The sequence below is a fragment of the Carassius gibelio genome, chromosome A7, assembly GCF_023724105.1.
Source record: "Carassius gibelio isolate Cgi1373 ecotype wild population from Czech Republic chromosome A7, carGib1.2-hapl.c, whole genome shotgun sequence".
NCBI classification, from domain to species: Eukaryota; Metazoa; Chordata; class Actinopteri; order Cypriniformes; family Cyprinidae; genus Carassius; species Carassius gibelio.
The window spans coordinates 21,346,238-21,369,738 of NC_068377.1; the positions used below are offsets into that span (position 1 = coordinate 21,346,238).

The following is a 23,501-nucleotide window of genomic DNA, read 5'->3' on the forward strand; positions in this document are numbered from 1 at the left end:
ATGTGAAGTGTTACCAGAATTTGTTTTAATTAAGGTGAACATTTTTTTTTTGTGTTTAATGTATTTGTGTTTATGTTGAAAGGGATTTTAAAACATATGGTATCGGAAAAAGTATCGTTGGGAACCGGTATCGAAACTGAGGTATTGAAATTGGCACCGGTTTGAAAGATTTTGAACAATACCCAGCCCTATTTGCCACAAATAATAAATCTTGAGTAAATCTTTGCAGAACTGTGATATGAGAGTGTACAAAATAACATCTCTATAGCAATAGTGTGAAAGTGCATAGCACATAACATGCACAATACCAGTATAAACACGGATATCTATTGATATAATATGCGTCACATGACTAAATTTGCGTCATCATTTTCAAAAGCCTCCGTTTTCACAGTCCACACTACAACACAAAAACAGCGTTTTCAAATGTATCCACCTTGGAGAGTGTTTTCCAAAAGCTAACGTATTAGTGTGGACATGGCCTAGGTCTGTTAGTGTACAGTAAGTGAACAAAAAAAAGACTGGTACGATATCAGTTGGACTAATGATGGGAAAAAGAGAACTATCCAAAAACTAAATTAATTTAAAAAATACCTTAATTTTAATCCATTATTTACAAAATTGTTTTTCTACATCATGTTCAGTGTTATCCCTTTAACAAATGTGCAGTTTCAAGGGAATCAAAACAATTACAGTGGATGTAACTATAATTAAATGTGCAAAGGACTGTTTGCCATTTGGAAGTAGAAGATAAAATCTCTAAAATGAGAATTATACTTCATAAAAACAAAACCAAATAGCAACATGTTACGGGGTACTGGTAGGAGGTAGAAGGGATGAACACACATTAACTCATCTGAACAGATCACATTCATACTTCATTACAATAGACCCTTCTGTTAATGCGCTCATGAAATAGTCTAACAATATGTCACAAAAATATAAAATTTAGTCAGAAATGTGCTCAATCTATTGTGCGCTGTCTGTTTGATATGCATGTCCATGCCAGCACTCTTTCACTGAGGTCCATGGAGCTTAACAGAGATGTGCTTGTTGCCAGAATGAACCTTTATGTAAAATGGAAATATTCAAGATACTTTCTGAATTTTAAAGAATAAAACTGTAAAAAGGAATAATGCACTGGAGGAAACGCATATGAGATTAGCCCGCGTTAAACTATGTGCTTTTGTTTTGAAGCATTAAATATTGAGCATTCTAATGGTTAGGACAATTTCAGTTGTATATTTTTTCCAAAGCAGCTCACTCTGCATCCTGTGCTGTTTTCTAGACGCATTTTTTTCCATAGAAACAGAGAAAAAAAACTGATGTGTCTGACAGATGTTTTCAGTGCAATTCAGTGTTCACAAACATGATTAATCAACAATCAAATCCAACTGTGTTGAATACTTTCAATATTTTCATTGATTTGTTGCAGCCAGATCACAACACAAAGTGTCAAGTGAGCAAACACACAGTCACTGTCTGTCTAGGTAACATGAACAGTGTTACAGACGCAATGTGTTGTTATTGCAAACACACAGTACAAGGCTCGGGTTTGAGATGGAAACATTGAATGGAAACTTGCGAACACAAACTCTCCGCATGTTCTCATAAATATGCAATCTTCCTTTACATCACAAAATTAGTGCACTAGACGCTCATAAACACACTCATCAGGTGCGTGTTGGACTCACCTCCTTCCAAACAGCCGTAACCCAGTAAAAGTCCTGCTGCTATGCCGGCGACTCACTGCGACTCTCTCCCCCTCAGGCTGGGGGTTGGATGGAAGGTCAGAGTTGGATGAAGAAGCAGACGTGGAGGCCAGAGAGGTCACGACCTCTTCCCTGTCCTGTGAACCTGCTCCTAGCTCCTGCTCCATTAGGAGCCTTGAGCGTCAATCAAACAATGGTAACTAATCCCAAACTCACGGAGTCAGAGAGTCCTCATGCTGAGAAAAACTAGAAGTGAAAGGTCGCACCATCCTGCTCTCCGCCTCTTGGAAAGAGAAGGAGGACACCTGATCAGCACTCAGTCCTCCAGATCCTTGCAGACTTCTACGCGTGATCCGCTTCCCATTTTGCCTTCAAGACACTTAATCCTATAAGAAAACCCCCACATTCCTCTTCCCCCTCCTCTCTTTCCTTCCTCCCTCTCTCTCCCTGTCTCTCTCTCTCTCTTAGGAAGTTCTTAAAGTCCCCGTCTAAGCAGAGTCATAAAGCAGAGAGTGTTCCTCCAGTCCTCTCTTCATGTCTCTCTCTCTCTCTCTCTTAAAGCGCTCATCTCCTGTTCTCCTCCCACAGTAGCTGCATCTTGCACTCACACATGCGTCTATGCAGAAGCACACACATACGCTCTAGCTGCCGGTTGCACTCACAAACATTGCACTACACCAGGAAGTGTCAAACTCAGAAGAGACTCATTTGTAGGACCCCAAATGTAGCTGCCCCTCCAAGTGCCTGATTGTTTTTCTCCTTACTCCTTTACATCTATTGCTCACTTTCTCTCCATCTTATCATCTATAACTCTGTCAATGGAACAAAGCAGCTCATAGTTTTTAGATCAGATTAGTAGTGCATCCAGTTATGTTCACAAATATCACTTACAGACAAATGGTCATTTGGAAATAATCTCTATACAAAACTTAACAGTGATAAAAGATGTATAACTGAGGCCACGGAAACATATATTAAGTAAACACACACACACACACACACACAAAACAATGCATTTATGGCTCTGCGAGCACACTTGTAACAGGACAGCAGGTAGTAGTAAGATCTTATAGCAATGTATAAATGCAGTTTGACATTGAGAAAAAGAAAAAGAAAAAAAAGAAAAGAGATTGCCTCAGGTTCTCAGTCGTTATTGATTTCTGACAAATCTGTCTGTGTTAGCAGGTATGTATGTATGTATGATTCTTTTTTTGTTGAAGGTTTTTCCATTTAGAACTTTTACATTTACATAATATATATGTGTGTGTGTGTGTGTGTGTGTGTGTGTGTGTGTATACAGGTCCTTCTCAAAAAATTAGCATATTGTGAAAAAGTTAATTATTTTCCATAATATAATGATAAAAATTAAACTTTCATATATTTTAGATTTATTGCACACCAACTGAAATATTTCAGGTCTTTTATTGTTTTAATACTGATGATTTTGGCATACAGCTCATGAAAACCTCATGAAAAAAAAAAAATTAGCATATCATGAAAAGGTTCTCTAAACGAGCTATTAACCTAATCATCGTAATCAACTAATTAACTCGAAACACCTGCAAAAGAATCCTGAGGCTTTTAAAAACTCCCAGCCATTACTCAAAACCGCAATCATGGGTAAGACTGCCGACCTCACTGTGGTCCAGAAGGCCATGACCAGAAGGCCATCATTGACACCCTCAATTGAGAGGGTAAGACACAGAAATATATTTCTGAATGAATAGGCTGTTCCCAGAGTGCTGTATCAAGGCACCTCAGTGGGAAGTCTGTGGGAAGGAAAAAGTGTGGCAAAAAACGCTGCATAACGAGAAGAGGTGACCGGACTGAGTCGGGAGTAGAAACATCCAGAGCCACCGTGCACAGGCGTGTGCAGGAAATGGGCCACAGAAAAGCAGCACTGGACTGTTTCTCAGTGGTCCAAAGTACTTTTTTCGTATGAAAGCAAATTTTGCATGTCATTCAGAAATCAAGGTGCCAGAGTCTGGAGGAAGACTGGGGAGAAGGAAATGCCAAAAGCCTGAAGTCCTGTGTCAAGTACCCACAGTCAGTGATGGTCTGGGGTGCCATGTCAGCTGCTGGTGTTGGTCCACTGTGTTTTATCAAGGGCAGGGTCAATGCAGCTAGTTATCAGGAGATTTTGGAGCACTTCATGCTTCCATCTGCTGAAAAGCTTTATGGAGATGAAGATTTCATTTTTCAGCATGACCTGGCACCTGCTCACAGTGCCAAAACCACTGGTAAATGGTTTACTGACCATGGTATTACTGTGCTCAATTGGCCTGCCAACTCTCCTGACCCGAACCCCATAGAGAATCTGTGGGATATTGTGAAAAGAAAGTTGAGAGATGCAAGACCCAACACTCTGGATGAGCTTAAGGCCGCTATCGAAGCATCCTGGGCCTCCATAACACCTCAGCAGTGCCACAGGCTGATTGCCTCCATGCCACGCCGCATTGAAGCAGTCATTTCTGCAAAAGGATTCCCAACCAAGTATTGAGTGCATAACTGAACACAATTATTTGAAGGTTGATTTTTTTTGTATTAAAAACACTTTTCTTTTATTGGTCGGATGAAATATGCTAATTTTTTGAGATAGGAATTTTGGGTTTTCATGAGCTGTATGCCAAAATCATCAGTATTAAAACAATAAAAGACCTGAAATATTTCAGTTGGTGTGCAATGAATCTAAAATATATGAAAGTTTAATTTTTATCATTACATTATGGAAAATAATGAACTTTTATCACAATATTCTAATTTTTTGAGAAGGACCTGTATATGATGAATTAAAAAAATCCTACTTCAAATTATTAATAAAATCTATAAAAAAATCTCAGTGATACTTAAATAACACTGCAGACAAAACCGCAAAAAGCCAGAAGGGAAGTACTCTCATTAGGTCATCTTGTGTGTGTGTGTGAGTGTACTGTAACATAACAATAAGAAAGCCAGCTGAAAGATTCCTCTCCACTACCTTCTGTTCACACTCACTACAGACTTCCTGTGAAGGAAGGAAATGATGTCACTAAAATGGGAGTCCTACACAATTACGGTTGAACCACAAACCATTGTTTCCTGCTATTCTTCTGTTAGAAATATGTATGTGTGCTTGTGTAAGAGAGAGCAACCTACAGATATAGGAGGACGAGAGGGAGAAGGTGAAAATAGGACAGCTGAAATTATGGGTAGGAAATATAACTGTGTAGGAGTAACAAGTGGGATCTGTAACCTGGATTCAGCCTGATCTAATATACCACCAGAAACAGCTGGAAGAAATTTCCACCACAAATCAATCCACCCATACTCATTTTCACTGTCATATTCATATTCTCATATTCACCCTTTTTATGGGCTTGAGCCTAAAACAGACTATAATGATGATTTTGTGCATCTTTAGACTGGATCTCCACCTTGTGGTTACATAGAGTAGCTGCATGCTTGCAGGGATATTCACACTGCTTTATACATTTACTCTTAAGTGTGTCTAAGATTGTGTATTTATGGATTATAGTTTTGTAATATTTATAACAAAGTTAAAGTGACTCTGAACTAGGCAAATATTATGGATGTTTCTTTCTAAATATATATATATATATATATATATACACACACACACACACATAGAACAACTGGAACTATTAAATGTGTGTAATCCCTACTCACATGCATAGCAATCTCTCACAAACCCATACCACTATCTTTCTCACTCACTCTCTCACACACAGAAACACACACGCTCGCGCGCGCTTGTGTGATGAGATTCTGAGATAAGCTCTGGTGGTCACAGATGGTTTCCATATACAGGATTGGTGGTTAACTACATTTGCCATAAATACATTCAAGAACACAGAATGACCAGCCAGTGAAAGTAAAATTCACACCCATATTTACTGTATATGCACACCACAATGACAGTTATTTTGAGGTCACTGACTGACACTTAACTAGCAGCAGAGCAAGGCATCAGCATTGGCAAGGTCAGGAGTTCGACTCCCAAGGAATACATGATTGATAAAATATAATTCAGCGCGATGTAAGTTACTTTGGATGAAAATGTAAATGTAAATATTCTTAACCTACATTTGGGTCAGAACACGCTTGCACACTAATGCTACAAGATTACACAAAAGCTGCATCAGAAATCAGACATCAGACTGTCTAGTTGATCCTAACATCTGTTTATATAAAAAAAAAATAAAAAAATAAAAAAAGTATGCAGTTCCAAATCTGGGTGGGGGCGCCAGAGTTCACAGGGGGGGGTTGCGGGAGTGGATATGCTTTGAGGTAGGGCTGGTGTTAAAATGATAATGATAAATATTGTTATCAGATAGAATATAGTGCTTTTACTGATCTAAAAATAAAAATTGGGTAAATTTTAGGCAAATGTTTTTGTTTGTTTGTTTGTTTTTCTTCTTGTGCTTGGTGCTCAACCCTGGTGTCACCAAAGCATTCAAAGTCACAGATCAGATGGAATTCTGGAAAGAGGGTGCAAAGAAAAAGCCTGAATCCCCTCATGGTGTTTCTCATCAGAGAGCTTGTCAACTTTGCCAAAATGACTGAAATTGAACACAACACAAACTAGGTTTTACTCAACTTCATTTCTGGAAAGCCTGCTTTAACATACTACAGACAAAGTCCTCGGGGGATTGTGGTGATGCACTTTTTCCAGCTAGTGCATGCTAGAGGTCAAGACTTGTAATTTAAAAAAGAAAATGTTTAACAATTAAAAATAATATTGACAAATGCTAATGAGTGATTTTAATGAGGTTGTAAAATTATGATTTACAGTGCTGTATTTGGATAGTTTTATACAGGTAAACAAATTAAAATAAAATAAACCGTATCTACTAAAACTGACAATAGAGTAATACTATTGTAAAAGAAACTGTAATACATCCAGCTACTGTAAAATGTAAAGAAATCTCTTTACAGTGTAGTTTAGGCACCTATCAGTTGGCACCCGAATGACCAGGGGAAAAAATAAAAGCTGACATTAGCAAATACCAACTCTGAAGAGTGCACAAATCACTTTTGCTCCATATATCACACAGACATGCGTTGCAAAAAGAAGAGTGTATAAAAACAGCATTTGAGACTCGTAGCAGCAGATTCAAGCCATGGTAGCAATGTACTTGTGTTTGTGCTAGAAAAAAATATGACAGAAAAAAAGAATTCACAAACTGATTTGCCGATGTGCAAAATTCACTACATTTTTTGATGCGGGTGTTTGAATGTGTTTTGCACCATATTTACTGTAGCAACAGTAGTAAATCATAAGCATATGAGTTTTTTAATTTGTGATTCATAGAATATGATTTGTGAACCTGCATTGAAGGATTTGAGAAGGTGAAACTGTTGTGTTGTGCTGCTTTTGTCTGTGAATTTCCTGAAACACGTGACTATCCTCAACTCCAAATTCAGCTGTCATATGCACTCAGTTGTTTTGCCCCAAAAATACCCTCATATATTTATCCACTTAAGGTTCAAATGGTCACACGACTGTGAGATCCAGTGTGAAGCAACTGAATTCAGTGAAGAACACAAATGACTCCTGATTTAAACTAGATCTCAATCTACAAATCACCATCATTTACCATGGATTTACTGTAGTAACACATGGTATTGTGTCAGAAATGTGAGATATTCATATTAAATAGTATTATATTATATAATGCAGATATGTATTAAATATAATAAAGGAGTAATGGAATATATTTGCAGTATTTTCTTATTAAGCTATATATGTATTTAGACTACTATTTTTCATAGAAATACCTAGAAACCATATAGTTGCATTTTACCATGGTATTGAGCTGCTATATGTGTGGTTTTAACTCATGATCTAGATTTATGCTTCGATGGAAGAACAATGGTTCATTTGAACTCAAGCTACTTCAAATGTGCATTTATAAGAGATATTATTATTATTATAATTATTATTATTATTATTATTTTATTAAATGTTTTATTATTATTGAGCACACACATATGGGGGGGGGTTCAGATTGTCATATGTGTACGTGTGGGGAGGGCATGGAAAAAGGTGGGAACCACTGTTCTATAGTATGAACATGGGTGGTGTAAAATAGATTCTGACATACTACATCCACTCATTGTGCTTTCACACAGAGGTCCACTACTGACCCGCGGCTGTTTGCCACAAGCACAACATTTTGAGTTCAAATCCAAGCATTGTTAATGAAAATTATTTTTGAGCATTGTGATTGTTATTAAGCCGTACAATAATATAATCATTCACAGACATGTTTAAACGCTATGAATAGAAGCAAGAGTATGTGTGAACCTGGTGTTTTGTGTGTGTGCGCTTTGAGTGTGCATGAGCGCACCGTCTCTGGGAGAGAGCACAAGTGCTGAATGATTTAAACACTGGAAAAAATAAAAAAAGACATTAAAATGATAAACTTCAGTGATGATGCAACACTGCCTCGATTGTGCAATTGACAATTCCTGTGTGAACCGTGCAGCTCGCTTGTTGTGAAGATGTGATGTACTGATCTGAAGCCATTCGCGTATTTAGAAAGGAAAAAAGAGAGCACACTGTGATGCGCTCACGCTCGCTGTTTGTGAAATGATCTCTCACAGAAAGTTTTCAAATTTGTAAGTTATTTACTGAAGAAACATGAATTGCATCTCACCATCAGCATTATAATTATTTGACCTGTGCCGGACAGAGATGGAGACTGTGCCGCTGCATGTCATGCCAAACATCTCACAGCAGCGCATCGTCATCTTGAGACTGGGTTATTTATGAGATCGGTCTTTATTGAGACTGCCGATCAAACTCCCCCAAGCCATTATCGGCCAATATTGATTGGTAGTGATTCAGTCGGAGCACCCCTACAGCACACAGGTCTTCAGCTTCTACACACTCCCTTCTCAGGTTTACACTGGTCCAACACAGGATCTTTAATACGTACAGCCTCACCCCGAGGACAGATATATATAGTCTTCCAACACTATCACCGTTTTTGCAGTGGTCTTTTGAGAATAGAATATTTAGTACTTCTATTCCTCAACTGCGCAGCATATACCAGACACGACTCCCATGTTACTTTTTGCACTGTTTGCAGGAAGAAAGTTTTAATCATGGCCAGAAGTTCCCTGGTAACAACAACCAAGATTGATTCCCGAACAGAAAGATGCATGCACATTTAAACCTTACTGTAGGTTCCGCTGGTAACTGTAAATTCTTGAATCACATGATGTATTTAAGAGGATACATGGTCTTTGGTCTGAGCATTCTTAGTCTGCACATTCAGTTTTTGTGACATTGTAAATACTTCTGACTCCTTCAGAGGCAACTGCATAAAACATTTCAATCAAACTTAAAAGTATGCAAGTAGGCATATTTACGATGCAGCGAAAGAGTTATGGATTTTGCAGCTGGCTTCAGATTTAAATATCATAACGTCTTCGTAGTGCTGCTCAGAGATGAACTGGCATGAGCAGCATGGGTCATCAAATGGTAAGCACATGGACACATAAGTAAGTGTAGTTCAGTCTTACCTGTGGTAAAGTTGAGGCGGAGGGGTGGGGGGCAAGACCCATTTCCCCCTGTGTGCCCACATTTCTCTTTCTCTTTCACGCCTGCCAGATTGGCTCTAGTTACTGTCATACACACAGCTATAGACAGCAACTGACCCTTGCAGTCTGTGCCTCTCTGAGCTAAATCTTTCTTCCCCAACACCCCCTACTTCCTGTTGTGACACTTCCTTATGTGAGTGTGTTTGTGTTTGTATTGTGTGCATGAGAGAGACGGAGAAAGAGAGATGGGTCAGGGGTAAAACCTGATTCTCATTTAAGAAATTGTCTCGAATAGAAAATGAGCTACAGACCCAGAAATACACTGACACTGAGAACAGGGTCCTGTAGGAAACTATTTTTATACTCTTAAAGGAGAGGCCCCAAACACACACACACACACACACACACACACACAAACACTGAGGCAGGAAGCTCTCCCTGATTTTTACACTGGAAAGTGACTGAGGATCTTAAACGTATATATTTCTGTGCATGAAAACACAAGCTGCTACTAAAAACTAATATGATGAAAAGACATTATACTTCCTGTCACACTCATCTCACTTTTAACCACAAGTAAACGCTCACTCGCAGATGCATATCTTAAGATAAAAAGCAAGGACTGTTGTCCATTTCTACTTTCTGTCTTTCTATTAGAGATGTACATTTTGCTTATTCTGAAATCAACCAATGTTTAAATATTTTGTTTTATCATCATCTCAATAATCTCTGTGTGTACAGCGCTGCCACTGGTGGCTTTAAACTATCATCCAAAATATTACAATAACAAATCATAAAGTTAGAACTATTTGTTTGTAGTCCCTGGAATCGGCACAACTAAAGCATTTTCATAATCAGTCATCGCTGAATTTCACTTTCTATCCTCTCATTGTCTCTTGCAGAATATTGGGTTTACAGATTGTGTTAACTTAGCAAATGTGAGAAGGCAGACTTTTTGCATCTAATATGGACCAGACTGCTGAACTTCATTTAACTCATTTAACCACTAGGGGGAGAATGTCCTGTTGTTCACTAACGGCTCTGCAATCTGTTTTGCTATATCCTTTCTAACTTTCGATTCTGCTGTTCCAAACATAGTTAGTTAGTTACTTTCTTCCACTGGAACAAAAAGAAAGAAATAAAACATTTTTGAGGTGAATGAGAACTGAGGTTAAAATGTTTCTAGATTTTGTCTAGGTTATGTGCATGCCTGAGACAAAATTGAGGCCACAGAGACACGCAGGCGCAATTATAATTTTTTTTGCAGTTTAACATTTATAGACACTAGTAGTCTGCATTGCAATTTTATTAAGTGTACAGCCCTACCATTTTATTTATCCACATTCAGCATTATACAATAAATGTCATTTTTATAACTGTATTCCATGATTCCATCAACAATGCTTTGCTGAATCAGTTTTGGTGAGCTATTCCTTATTGTCCTGCATATTTGGGAATAAAAAGGAATCAACCCCCTTTAAAATAAATCACATTTTGTTGCCTTGAATCCTGAAATAAAAACAAAGTTTTTGTGTTATCCAGCTGTATTTACTCAGTGCAACTTATAACATCCAAGTGACAGATATAACACCAGCATGAAAATAAATAAATAAATAAACAAACAACCAGAATCACAGAGTTGGAAAAAGGATCACCCCCTCCTAAAAATGAATTGCAAACTCAGTCAGGTGTAGCAAATAATTTTTTCAATGGCACACAAAGCCATTTGATTTTCAACTGTGTTCAGCTGTGGTCAGTCCTTGGTTGTGCAACTGAAGCAAACAGTCAGCTTTGGTCAACAATCAGGTGGCATGGCACTGTCAAAACAATTCAAGAGATGGACAAAACATTTTTTTAAAGAAGCACAGTGAAGTTTATTATTAAGATTGGAAGGTATCTGGCACAACACAGACCCTCCCTGGATCAGGACGTCGCTCAAAACTGGATGAAAGAGCCGGAGGAAACTGATCAGAGAGACGACCAGAGGCCTACAGCAACTCTGAAGCAGCTGCAGGAATTTATGACAAAGATTGGTGATTGTGTGCATCTTACAACAATATCACAAATTCTCCACAGATGTGGCTTGAATATGAGAGGGTTGCAAGAAAAAAAAATACCATCAAATGATTGAGGAAACTCTGCTGTCCTCTGCCAGAAAGTTGTCACGGGAAGAAGGTTTACCTTCCAACATGATAATGACCCAAAACACACAGCAAAACTGAGCACACAGTGGTGGAAGGAGAAGAAGGTGAATGTCCTTGCATGACCTGATCAGAGCCCAGACTTAAACTCCACTGAATATCTGTGCAATGACCTGAAGACTGCAGTCCACAAACACTCATCATCAAACTGAACTGAACTTGAGCAGTTCTACAAAGAAGAGTGGGCAAATATTACAATGTCTAGATGTGCAAAGTTAGTAGAGACAGAGACAAATCCCAAAAGACTGTAATTAAAGCAAAAATGGTTCAACAAAATACTGACACAAGAGGGTGATCCTTTTTCCAACTCTGTGATTCTGTTTTTTTCTGACATGCTGGTGCTATATCTTTCACATGAATGTTATACAGTAACTGTTGTTAATACAGCTGGATAAAACAAAAACTGTACTCTCTTCTTTTCAGGCTGCAAAGCAACAAAGTCTGATTATTTTAAAGGGGGTGATTATTTCTATATTTACTCTATACAAAAAAAAAAAAAATGTAAAAAACGTACAGAAAGGCCCTCTGGGCTTCCGTGACATTTTGCTCACTCATCTTGAATCTCCACACAAAGAGCAGTCTGACCCACCGGCACACTTACAACGATCAACTATCAGCAACCTAGATCAAGGGGATTTAAATGTGGTAAAATATATCACACAGAGCCCATGGTACTGCTATCTATTCTTAGAAACACAAATAAAGTCAGCTAAAATATTTATTAAATAACCAAGGAAGATGTGCACAGCTTGGTTTTGCGGATGCAGATTCTGTGTGGTTTGGCTTATCAGAAAACCTGCTGCCATTTCAGTGTGTTTGTGATGTGACAGCGTTTGCTGCATCCCTCACAGCCGAATGTGTTGGACATTGTGTTCCAGTCAATGAAGTTCAGAGAGATCAAGGCCAAAGGTACCGTGGTGTCTGTCACTGTACTGTAGTGACTGCTTAGCAGCTACAGCCATCAATTAATAGGAAGCAGTGAAGGCCGGTTGTGATTGGCTCTTATTAGCTTGTTTGCAGCATTGTCATGACGACGTGATACAGTGACCTCAAGACTAATTGGAAGAAGCTGAGTTTGTCTAATAAAACATGACCCATTGAATGTGTACAGAGTTTAGGAGCATAATATAGATCCTTTTTCTGTTAGTAAACATTGTGTTTATATCCCACACTTCTGCCGTTTTTCCTCCTCAGAATGGACTCGAGTTAAATCGAGTTATAAAGTCCGAAATATGAAATCTAAAGTTGCATTTGGGAGAAAAAAAAAAGTCTCAAAAAAATAATTTTGAAACAAAATAGGAAGCGTTAAATGCAAAATGTTATAGGTTTAAATAGTATATCATGCTGCAACTGTAGGGCAAATGTAATATGCTCCCAATCAACAGCATATGTGAATATTATGTATACCAACTGTTTAAATCAAATTGATGCTTTAAAAGTAACCATGGCAGGTTTCATTCATTACTCTTACAATTTAAAGGCCTGCGTTTAGCTTCAAATGGTGTTTTTGATGGCAGTATTCTATAAAAATATTTGCATTCCGATTCTGACATCCAAAGGCACAACAATACATTTGATCTCTTATTCTATGGATTTTCCCGTTTCACTCCACTTGTTACCGTGTTTCTTCTGCCACCACAATGCGTGTGCAGCTGTAAGTGACGAAACCGTGACGTCTACACGAAATTGGTCTATAGCAGAAACTACAAGCAACTGATCTCCTGTAACAATACAGTATGTGTCTATGGATATATACCGTCTGTGGCATGCTGTGTTCCCACTCCTCAGTCCTTTCCAGAGTACACACAGTTCCACTGAGCACACACAGTTTACATCTACTCAAATATCTCTCACACACAGCACGTCGTACAGAAAAGGCTTGAATCATTAATCTGAACTTAGTCACAGGCTCTCGTGTCAGTCACTGAGGGATATCCTGTACAGAAAGTGTGTGATCACATGTGTGAGATCGCATTTGTTTCAGCTCTCTTTCACGCAAACGATAGGATTGGTTTAGGATTAGGATTTCTGACAACATCTAAGCAGCTGCTTTCTCTCTCAAGAGCATCTACTTGATGCCTTAAGAACACTTACAGGCATTGGCTTCAATAAACTAATGAACAGGACTCATGAAACAGCACATCCTAACTTCGAGTGCTTAGCTACAAAATGGTGCTGTGGGATTTGAACCTGGTGTGTTTGACTCACTCCCTTTAAAACCGGGTAATGGCAAAACTTAGGAAAGCAATCTCTTGGTGCTCAAAGTAGAGGGAAAGAGGTGTTTTTGTGATGGCTTAGACTGTGGGAGGAGAGCTCCTGGTAAAGCAGCACCTGCAGGGCACACTGACTCACTCACAATAAACTCCAATCTACAGCTGTTACACATCCTTCAGAACAGCTGGGACCCTCTGACTCACTCTTACACACAGCAAACAGACACTTTAAAAGGAATAAACACTCACATACATATGTACATACATACATACATACACACACACAAACACACACGCATTTATATACATATATATATACACACATACACTGTGTATGGCTGGGAAGTAAAGAAATACATGCAATGGCGTTATGTATTCAAAATACAAAATATGAGTAGCTGTATTTCGTTATAATTACATTTTAAATAGGTGGTTACTGGTTATCAAATAATAGTTACATCCAAAAAGTATTTTAGATTACCAACGTGATTACTCTGAATTTTATTTAAGTTTGGGGATTTTACCCAATAAGACAACTGTTTCTCTGTAGAAAAAAAACAAAACTGTGTTTCATAGCTTGTTCATTTGTCAGCATAGTGAGAGCGCATACACTCATCATCACTACACAAAATTGGACGACACAACAGAAAGCCATTCCTGTAATGCATTTCTCTCGTTGAAATACAAAGACTATTTTACTTAGAATTCTGAAAAAGGATGTAACATCTCAGAGCAATGCAATGCCTAACATTACCCGGCAACAAAACTTCTATTAGCACTGAAGAATACAACATCTAATCTGAAAAAGCATCTTGAGGGAAGCTGTTTGTGATCTTTGAAAATTTGTATCCAATAACTAGTTTTTCAATTTTTTTTATATTTTGAGAATTGACAGAATTTCTAAGAATTTTTTGATAAAAAATGACAATGAATTCTCCTAGAATTCACATATTGCATTCAGTTAATAGATCCATATAAACTAGGCATGAAATAAAAGTTAATAAAGTCAAACGATAGCTTTATGTGCTCTACAGATGATCCGATTTGTGAACACATGAGTTTTTTAAATTAATAATTTATTTTGTTTAACAAAACCAGTGTGAATGGTTGACATTAAACTGGATAGATCTGGGGTGCGTTTCCCAAAAGCATCGTTAGCGATCTGTGATTGTTAAATTACATTGAACTATAATGACATTAAAGTTACTTGCGACCGTAGTTTCTTCAATTTAGCGCCTGCGATTCTTTTGTGCCGATCGCTTCTCCATAAAGAGGATTATCAATGAAGTGATCACTTAATATTTGCTTCATTCATTAAACTAATGTATTATGTAACTTGAACTATGCCAGTTGTTTTGGCTCATTTTATTTATAATTTTTTTTAGAGTTGGAAAACATAAAAACAAGACAATAATATGTTCCTTTGTGTCTGTAAAGTCTCAGCTCAAAATACCCCACTGATCATTTATTATATAATTTTGAATATGCCTATATTCAGCTGAAGTAGAAACGCACTGTTTTTCGTGCCTGTCTCTTTAAATGCAAATGGACACCTGCTCCCCGCCCCCTTTTCCAAAATACAGCTGTGGCATTATAGCTTGGACCTGGCAAAAACATCTTTTTCGGTTATGATTATCACGTTCATCTCACTGAAATCATGTGTTTTTAACGGCATCTAGCAGTGAGGTTGCTCACCCCTTCCTTTAGAGAAGCTACGGTGGCCAAAACAGGTAAAGATGTCATCGACAGCAGAGAGCAATGAGATTTCTTTACAAAGGTAAATCAAATAATTATATTTACATAATTATTCAATAAATCAATGGTATTGCAAATGTTAATGTACTTGTTCATCATTGTGTCAGTGTTCTCCATAGAGCAGTTTGACCGTTTAGTGCTACTGTACAAACATGGTTGAGACTTCAATGTAAGGGGACCTGCGGTGTAAGTAGATAGAAATTGTTCAATCTAAGGTAATAACAACATAACAGTTCATTAAGAAATGTCTTTATACACCTCTGAAACATAGTTATGTTTATTATATTGCATTTCTGATCATTGTTAATATGGCTGCACGATATTGGAAAAAATGACATTGATCAAAAATACAGAAAAAACAGTAATATTGTGAAATATTATTACAGGTGCTGCTGGAACACCAACAGTGGGAACTGATCCATCCCACCCAGTTTGAACTTTTTAGCAAAACATGCCTTCAGTTGTGCCTAATTCAGGAAGAAAAATGGGGTAAAATGATTCACGCAGACATAAATGTATTTAGGTAGATCGGGGGTAAATTCCCAACAAAAATAAATCCACTGCATCTTCAGCAGCTCAGATGTCAGGAGTTTTCGCGCAAGTCGCATCTGGTGTGAACACCCCATAACTCACTCAAGGCGGGTCTAATGCTAAAACGGCAGTGTCTGTCAACAGACGTGGGAGGGGCCTGTGCAAATTGACATCACTTTTCCCAGAATCTGTGAACAGCTTGTTCTGAGAAAGTGTCTATGATTTGTTGGGATAAAAAATAAAAAAAAATCACTGGGTGGATTTTATCATTATAGAGTGGTTGTGTACATACACTGCCAAGACATATTTAAGTTCAAACACCATGTAAAAGTAAATTTTGCATCCAATGTACCCATTAAAGTACACCAACCCGGGTTTCTGTACATGGTTAGGGATTTCCTCTCACACTATGTCTACAAAAGAAGTGACCACAGACATTCAAATCATTTATCCTTTATGAAACAGAATGAAGCATCAGTTTATTGTTGGAGATCCTTCATACGACATCCAGTGTAGACAGAATGACTATTTATAAAAAAATTATTCTCATTGCATCTCGTCACTGGTCACTTGCATTGCATATTTAGCCTACATAAAATGCTGCTAGTCTGAATACATATTCCCTATGAGAGAAACAGAGTGACAATAATTAGAAATGGATAAAGGTTGAGAAAGATGAAGACTGACAGGGAGTCATAGAGAGTAAGAAGGAGGGATAGAAAGAGGGAGGAGGAATAAAGAAAATGAGAGAGACTCGATTAACAAATGCCCACTTCCTTAATGTCTGTAGCTGTAGCATTATCCTCTAGAGCAACCCACAAACCCACACAGATGACTGTCAGAGACGATCAAATGCTCTCTGAGTACCATGATCACTATTCTGATGGTTGAAATAATAAGAAAACAAATAGGTACAGATCTCCACAGATAATCTCTGTGGAGATCTGTACCTATTTGTTTTCTAACTGGGTCACAAAAGAAGACCTTTCCATCAAACAATGTTATCAACACAATGTCTGTTGAGGCACTTGATTTCTGATATCTTCTAGGAACTAACCATATAAAAATACCTTTTTTGAATCATCTCTTTTTGCAGTACTTTGTAGGGCTGGGCGATATATGAAAAAAAATATAGATCTCGATATGGTCCATTTTTTTACGATAATCGATATATATCTTGATATGTTTGCATTAGAATTTAAATAATGCATAAACTGGAGGAAATAATTTTTTCATTTACGCGCGTCTGGAGGTCTCGCCGCACGGTAGACGCGAATTCGCCTCAGTTACAGGAGATTCTGAGTTATGAAAAGGACCATTGCAAGATGACAGCGACCGCTTTTGTGAAGGAAATTGGCAGTAATACCCCCACCTTGCGCAGCTGTACCTGAGTGTCCCTGGGACATCAGTGCGGTCGGAGCGTGTCTTCTCAACAGCAGGACATATAGTGAATAAAAAACACTCTGCTCTGGACCCCGAAAATGTTGATCGACTTGTTTTCCTGTCCTATACATTTGTAATGGCCCTAGCCTATTTGCGCATTTCCTTAAGGGTCGGTTACGTTCAATAAAATAAACACATGGCCTGTTCTTTAAAGTTTTGTTTTTTGAACAGTTGTTTGAAATGGATTGAATCATTATTTAAAATAATCTTGGAGATTTTCGAATTGCCTAAATCATAAATGCAGCCGGGTTGAAGCCTGCAGTGATTTTTTTCTTCATGCCAATAAATAAGAAATATTGCTGACTTGTGCATTTCCAGCGCTCTCTTTACTGTCTTCACATGTTAAATGACCGTGTTAAAGTTACGGACCGCAGCTCTGATTGGTTGTTTCTCTTACCGCTCCCGGTAAGAAACAACCAATCAGAGCTACGGTCCGTAACTTTTTTTTGTGTTCAAAGTATACAAAATGTATATAATAAGAGAGTACACCATGAATCCATTTTCCAAACCATGTTTTTAGCCTGTCCTGAATCACTAGGGTACACCTATAATAAGTGTTTATATTCTGACTATTTTAGATTGCTTCAGGGGTACCGCGGCAGAGTAAGCCAGTACCTTTGTGATTCTTCATAGACATAAACAGAAGAGAAGTAGTTCCGGCTACAATGTTCTTCCGCAAGACGCAAGCAGTTCTGTTTATTAACCGCTAGAGCGTCAAAAGTTAAAGCAGCTTTAAATAAATAAGAAATAACTATAAAAAAATAAATGTGTTAAATAGTTTTACCTAGCCACTTCCTTATTCTGGAGTCTAGGATTAGGATTAGGGACAAGAAATAATTAAAAAATAAAACCATCTCAATAAAGTCATTATTATGCAAGATTAAACTTGTTAAATTTCAAGAAAGATGTAAAAATAAAAATTCTCTCTTTTATTATATATAAAATATATCTCAACTTTTCAGAATGCCGCAAGCGCACCGCCACCGCGGGTCATGTGACAAGAACTAACCAATCAGCTTCATCCTTTCCCATAACAACGTTGAAAGCTCAGCCAAGATGAAGGAACAGCTGATCATAGTTGTATATGGATTGCAATTTTGAAATCAATTTAGTAGCAGAGCTACTGCAAGCGATTTTTAGAGCTGCAAATCCATTTATCCTTTGCTGAAATTTCCGCGTCTTCATGGAGAGAGCACGTCATTGTTGCTTAGCAAAGACAGACGCCGCAGGGGCGCTTCTGCCCGAGCGCTTTGGAAAGGAGGAGAAAGACACGCCTAGCGTTTTCCACGCGTGAATATATGTGAACGGCCCCTAAGGCGCTCGCTCACTCAGCACGGGCTGAAGGCTCGTTGCAAAATGTCTAATGCATTTAACAGACCAGAAATAGAAGATCCTCCAATAACCAACAGGTCTGGTGTTTGGGTGCACTCTGGATTCCCTGTAAGCTATAATGGTGATGACAGAATGAATGGTAAATAGTAAGGTCTCATATCCGCGGCTATAAAGTAAATGTAACGTAAGTCTACCAATCGCCGCGGTGATGTCTTTTGCCCTGTTTGAGTCAGTTGGAAATGTTTGCCTAAATGCTGCGTGGATAGTTTGTTGCATGTATGTTTCTCCTTTTTTTCGTCTTTTCCCAGATACTGACACACTAAGGTGATGTCGGCGTAAATGAGTTGATGTTTCAAGTATTCCCGCTGGTGTTTTTTTTTTTTTTTATTCCCGCTGGTGTACCCTATTGTCATGTAGCAGATGCGACATACCGTTGTTTTTTTATCCACCACTCTCTTGCCATCACCATTATAGCTTACAGGGAATCCAAAGTGCACCCAAACACCAGACCTGTTGGTTATTTGAGGATCTTCTATTTCTGGTCTGTTAAACGCACTGGCCACCGAGTATCATGCATGAACTGCATCAGTACGCGCTGAGTGAGCGAGCACCTGACTGAGTAGCCTAACATTAACATACAAGTTGGTGTTTTTTTCTTCTTCGGGGGTGTCAGGGGCATTGCCTGTTACGTCGTTTGGGTTATTGGGCTACCTTGTTGAACATATGTCATTATATTTCACTTTTATATAACTAATTAGTCCAACGAACCATGTTTCCTCCTGACTGCTTGCTCCGCTGACTGTCTACCCGCTGCTGAGCTCTGCCTGGATCTGGTTTTCCCGTTTTGCTGAGCGGTGCCAGCCCGAGATATTTTCTGTTCATTGCCAGTTCATTTTAGCGCTGTGCGATTAATAGAAATCATCATAAAATAATGATTTAAGTGTGCGCGATTTCTAAATCGCTTTATAGCATGATTTCCTGCGGCGCTGACCTCCCGCAGTATGCCATCTGATCCAATGAGAATGCATTGAGCCTAGCACAAGAACAGAACAGACTGGGCATATGCCAACTCCAGGTTTACACACTGTCTGTATTGCACCTTTTTTCCGAGCCCATGTTAACGGATCAGAGCGTTCACACTGCAAGAGGCTAGAAATAAAAACGTGCAAAAATAATTAATATCTAGCACATGAGCATAGAGAGAGTTGTGAGTGCACAGGACTTGTTTTAAATTCGCACACTCTCTCTACGCAGAGCAGCGTGTATCTGAGCAAGCACGTCTGGTTTGTGACAGAGCAAAGGAAATCTGCTTACGAACAGAGAGATTCACGCTAGTGCATTATTTTAATGTGCTTTCGCGTTAAAATAATGCACTCTCGCTGCTGCTTCTGCACTGCTTACACATACTGTGAACCTGTATAATGTATAACAAATCTATTTCAACACCTGAGGCACCGCAACAATTAATGAGTTCTATGAACAATGCATGGCAAAAAAGAAAAGATAAAGTCCCTGGACACGGGATTTTTTAATTTATATATATATATTTTTTTTTTGCCTTAAGTCTATAAATGTTTTTACACCTTTACTATAGTGATTATTTTGACTTTTGTCTATTCTAGAGACGTTACAACTTTTTGATTATTGGTAGCTCTTATTGGTTTTCTTTTGGAAATATGTTTCAAATTTATCCTAAATGCATTTATGTCTGTAAAGCAGATCGTTATGCGCATCTCGTCAGTCAGTCCTCTAGTCAGTTCTCTAATCAGCGGTAAATTCCCTCAGGTGCGTGATTTCACATCGAGCAGCTTTTACTACACAGAGCCATTGTTAACGGAGAAGCTGAACAAATCCACATTCATTTTCAGCGTTTATTTTATTTATCTTCTCAGCTAACAACGGCTCTGTGTAGCACCTGTCACGCACCTGATAGAATTTACCGCTGATTAGAGAACCAGCTTTACTGACGAGATGCGCATTAATGATCGACCGATCGTGATCGGAGCACCCATACTGATAAGGTCTTTGTTCTTCTTTGTTCTTACTGTCCCAGTAAAAGGTCCTGTGTAGGGATGGGTGATATATCGCATGAGATTTGTCATGCGCATTTCGTCAGTAAAGCCAGTTCCCTGATTACCAGTAAATCACCATCACCTGCTTTCAAATGGAGCACCATTTAATAGACAGAGCCTTAGATCACTTAAAAGCTACACAATATCGCGTTCATTATCGTCTTCGATATATATCGCCCATCCCTACTGTGAAGCTTTTATTATGCTAAAGTTATGATTGTTTGGTTTGGATTTGAGTATTTAAAGAGGATTGGTGAAACATTCAAGGAAGCATTGGTAAACAGAACTTGCCACATGATTGCCGTGAGTCTCTCTAGGTGTCAGGTGTGCAGACTCTTTGAAACTATTTTAACATTATTTTTCTTATTTCAAGTTTTGTGTTGTTGCTGATAATACATAAAATGCAAATATCGCCAATTCTGTCAACCATTACAAGCTTCTGTCTAAATAGCTGTACAAAAATGGGGCAATTACAAGGGTAAGCTGCAAGCATCATTTTATTTGGTCTGTAGTTATGGTCTAAATGTGCATGCATGTCTCTTACATCATGTCTATAATTGGTGCAAGCATTGTCGTGTTGTGCTGCAACAGTTTGATGTTATCTGTAAGTTAGATCACCTCTCAAAAAAAGGAAAAACAAAAATGTTAAACTACACATTCTTGTCAATTGTGATCTACATACAGTGGGGCTCAAAAGTTTGGGCACCCCTTGCAGAATCTGTAAAAGTTTGAATAATGTTCAAAAATAAGAGAGATCATACTAAATGCATGTTATTTTTATTTAAAAAAATGTGTAAGAGTAAGATATTGTAAATAAAAGAAGTTTACATTTAGTCCACAAGACAAAAAAAAAAAAAATCTGAAATTATTAAAATAGTTTGGGAACCCTTGGTTCTTAGTACTGTGTGCTGTTACCTGATGATCCACGACTGTCTTTCTGTTTTGTGATGGTTGTGCATGAGTCCCTTGTTTGTTCTGAACAGTTAAACTGCACACTGTTCTTCAGAAAAATCTTTAAGGTCCAGCGGATTCTTCCGTTTTCCAGCTTCTTTCGCATATTTGAACCCTTTCCAGCAGACTGTATGATTTTGAGATACATCTTTTCATGAGATACAATATTAAGAATTCCCAAACTTTTGAGTGGGGTTATTTTAATAATTTCAGCTATTTTGTCTTGTGGACTAAATGTAAACATCTTTCATGTGCAATATCTTACTCAGGACAATACTAAATAAAAAATAACATGCATTTAGTATGATCTCTCTTATTTTTTGAAAATTATTCACATTTTCACAGATTCTGCAAGGGGTGCCCAAACTTTTGAGCCCCACTGTAACTGGCTGCAGTATTTTAATCACTAAAAACAGCAGGACATTCAAAAATAAGGTACACACTATATTAGGTCTTTTAATATCACTGTCTCAGTACTTTAGTACTTGGTACAAACTGGAAAAAAATAACTGGCTTGCAAGCATGTAAGGGCCTGTTTACTACTGGTCACTTCAAGCATTTCTTCTAATCGGATAACTATCTGATTGTGAAAAGACCAGGTGTAAATACCCTCTGAAACGCTTTCAAGACAATTTACTGTAAATCCAATCACTCAAACCAATTCTGGAGGTGGTCTGAGACAAATTCTAGATGAAACTGGACAAGAGTTAATGCATCTTGTTGTTGAAACCACAAATGTAAATTTTACTCCTTCCAGTAGAAGGTAAAACATGTGTGAAAGCGTGTTATAGGCAATATAATGTTATAGTCAGATATGACAGCAATACTGAACACAAATTGCCACAGATGAGTAGCTGAGTTTCTGTTCAGCAAGCCGACTCAGAAACTGCCACAAATGAAACAAAGTAAATCACAAATCAACACACAATCATCTTCATTAGCAGTAGTGAGACTACATTTTATAATTTGACTAGTGCTGATGCCACTCTTTCTCCTATTGCGGTCTTCGATCTTGAGCTTAGCTGGGGATGAAAAGAAAGCAGCTTGTATCTGTTGCTTTAATTGACGTGAACTCAGTTAAATTGGCATATAGCACAGAAATTGATTGGATTTATATTTGTTTCAATATATGTGGATAAGTGTAAATGGAACCATTAAAACATTTTTAACAAATATCCAATCTGTAAAAAAAAACATTACTGTATGTGATCAGGTGTAAACAAAAATTGTCTCTGAAAAAAAATCCCTTTCGAAACTACATGGCTTCATCGTGTAACAAAAAAAAAAAAAAACTATTTATTCGTTCTTTTACTAGCTTGTACTTATTTGAACAATGTCTAAAACTTCAGACACTTCCTGTGTCTGTTTGCCTCTTTAAGAAGAATCGCTTTATGTATCCCCCAACTGTAAGTAGCTTTGGATAAGCGTCTGCAAAATTATAATGTAAATGTAAACAGTCGCTTATGGAAGAAAAACTCCTCTGATTGGCCATCGTGTTTATGTGCTCATTCAGCTTAACAGACATGTCTTTGATTGGCTACAATGAACAATGCTACAAAAACATGCTGTAATCAGAGACTGACACTCGTCAAAGAGCGCTTGCATAAATACACACAGGAGCGTCTGAAAGCAACGGTCATATTCTTGAGATGAAAAAGCTGTCTTTAAAATCTAAACTTGACATTATCATGATATTCACAATATTCACATTGTATATTCTCAGCTAAGATATTGTGATTATAT

General features: G+C 37.9%; 1 protein-coding gene across 8 annotated transcripts in view; it reads right to left on the bottom strand.

Moving 5' to 3' along the window:
- Window positions 1-23,501, bottom strand: part of LOC128016807 (diacylglycerol kinase zeta) — a 107,540-nt gene that overhangs the window by 74,641 nt on the left and 9,398 nt on the right. The window contains exon 1 of one of the 8 annotated variants that reach the window (XM_052601622.1): window positions 9,243-9,408. The exons of 3 other annotated variants lie outside the window; for them this stretch is intronic. In XM_052601622.1, coding sequence (XP_052457582.1) covers window positions 9,243-9,304 — 62 coding nt within the window. In that variant the 5' untranslated portion in view covers window positions 9,305-9,408. Of the gene's footprint in view, window positions 1-1,694; window positions 2,416-9,242; window positions 9,409-23,501 lie in introns of those variants that run through there. 4 more of the 8 variants (XM_052601623.1, XM_052601618.1, XM_052601620.1 and 1 more) reach the window with 4 other exon arrangements.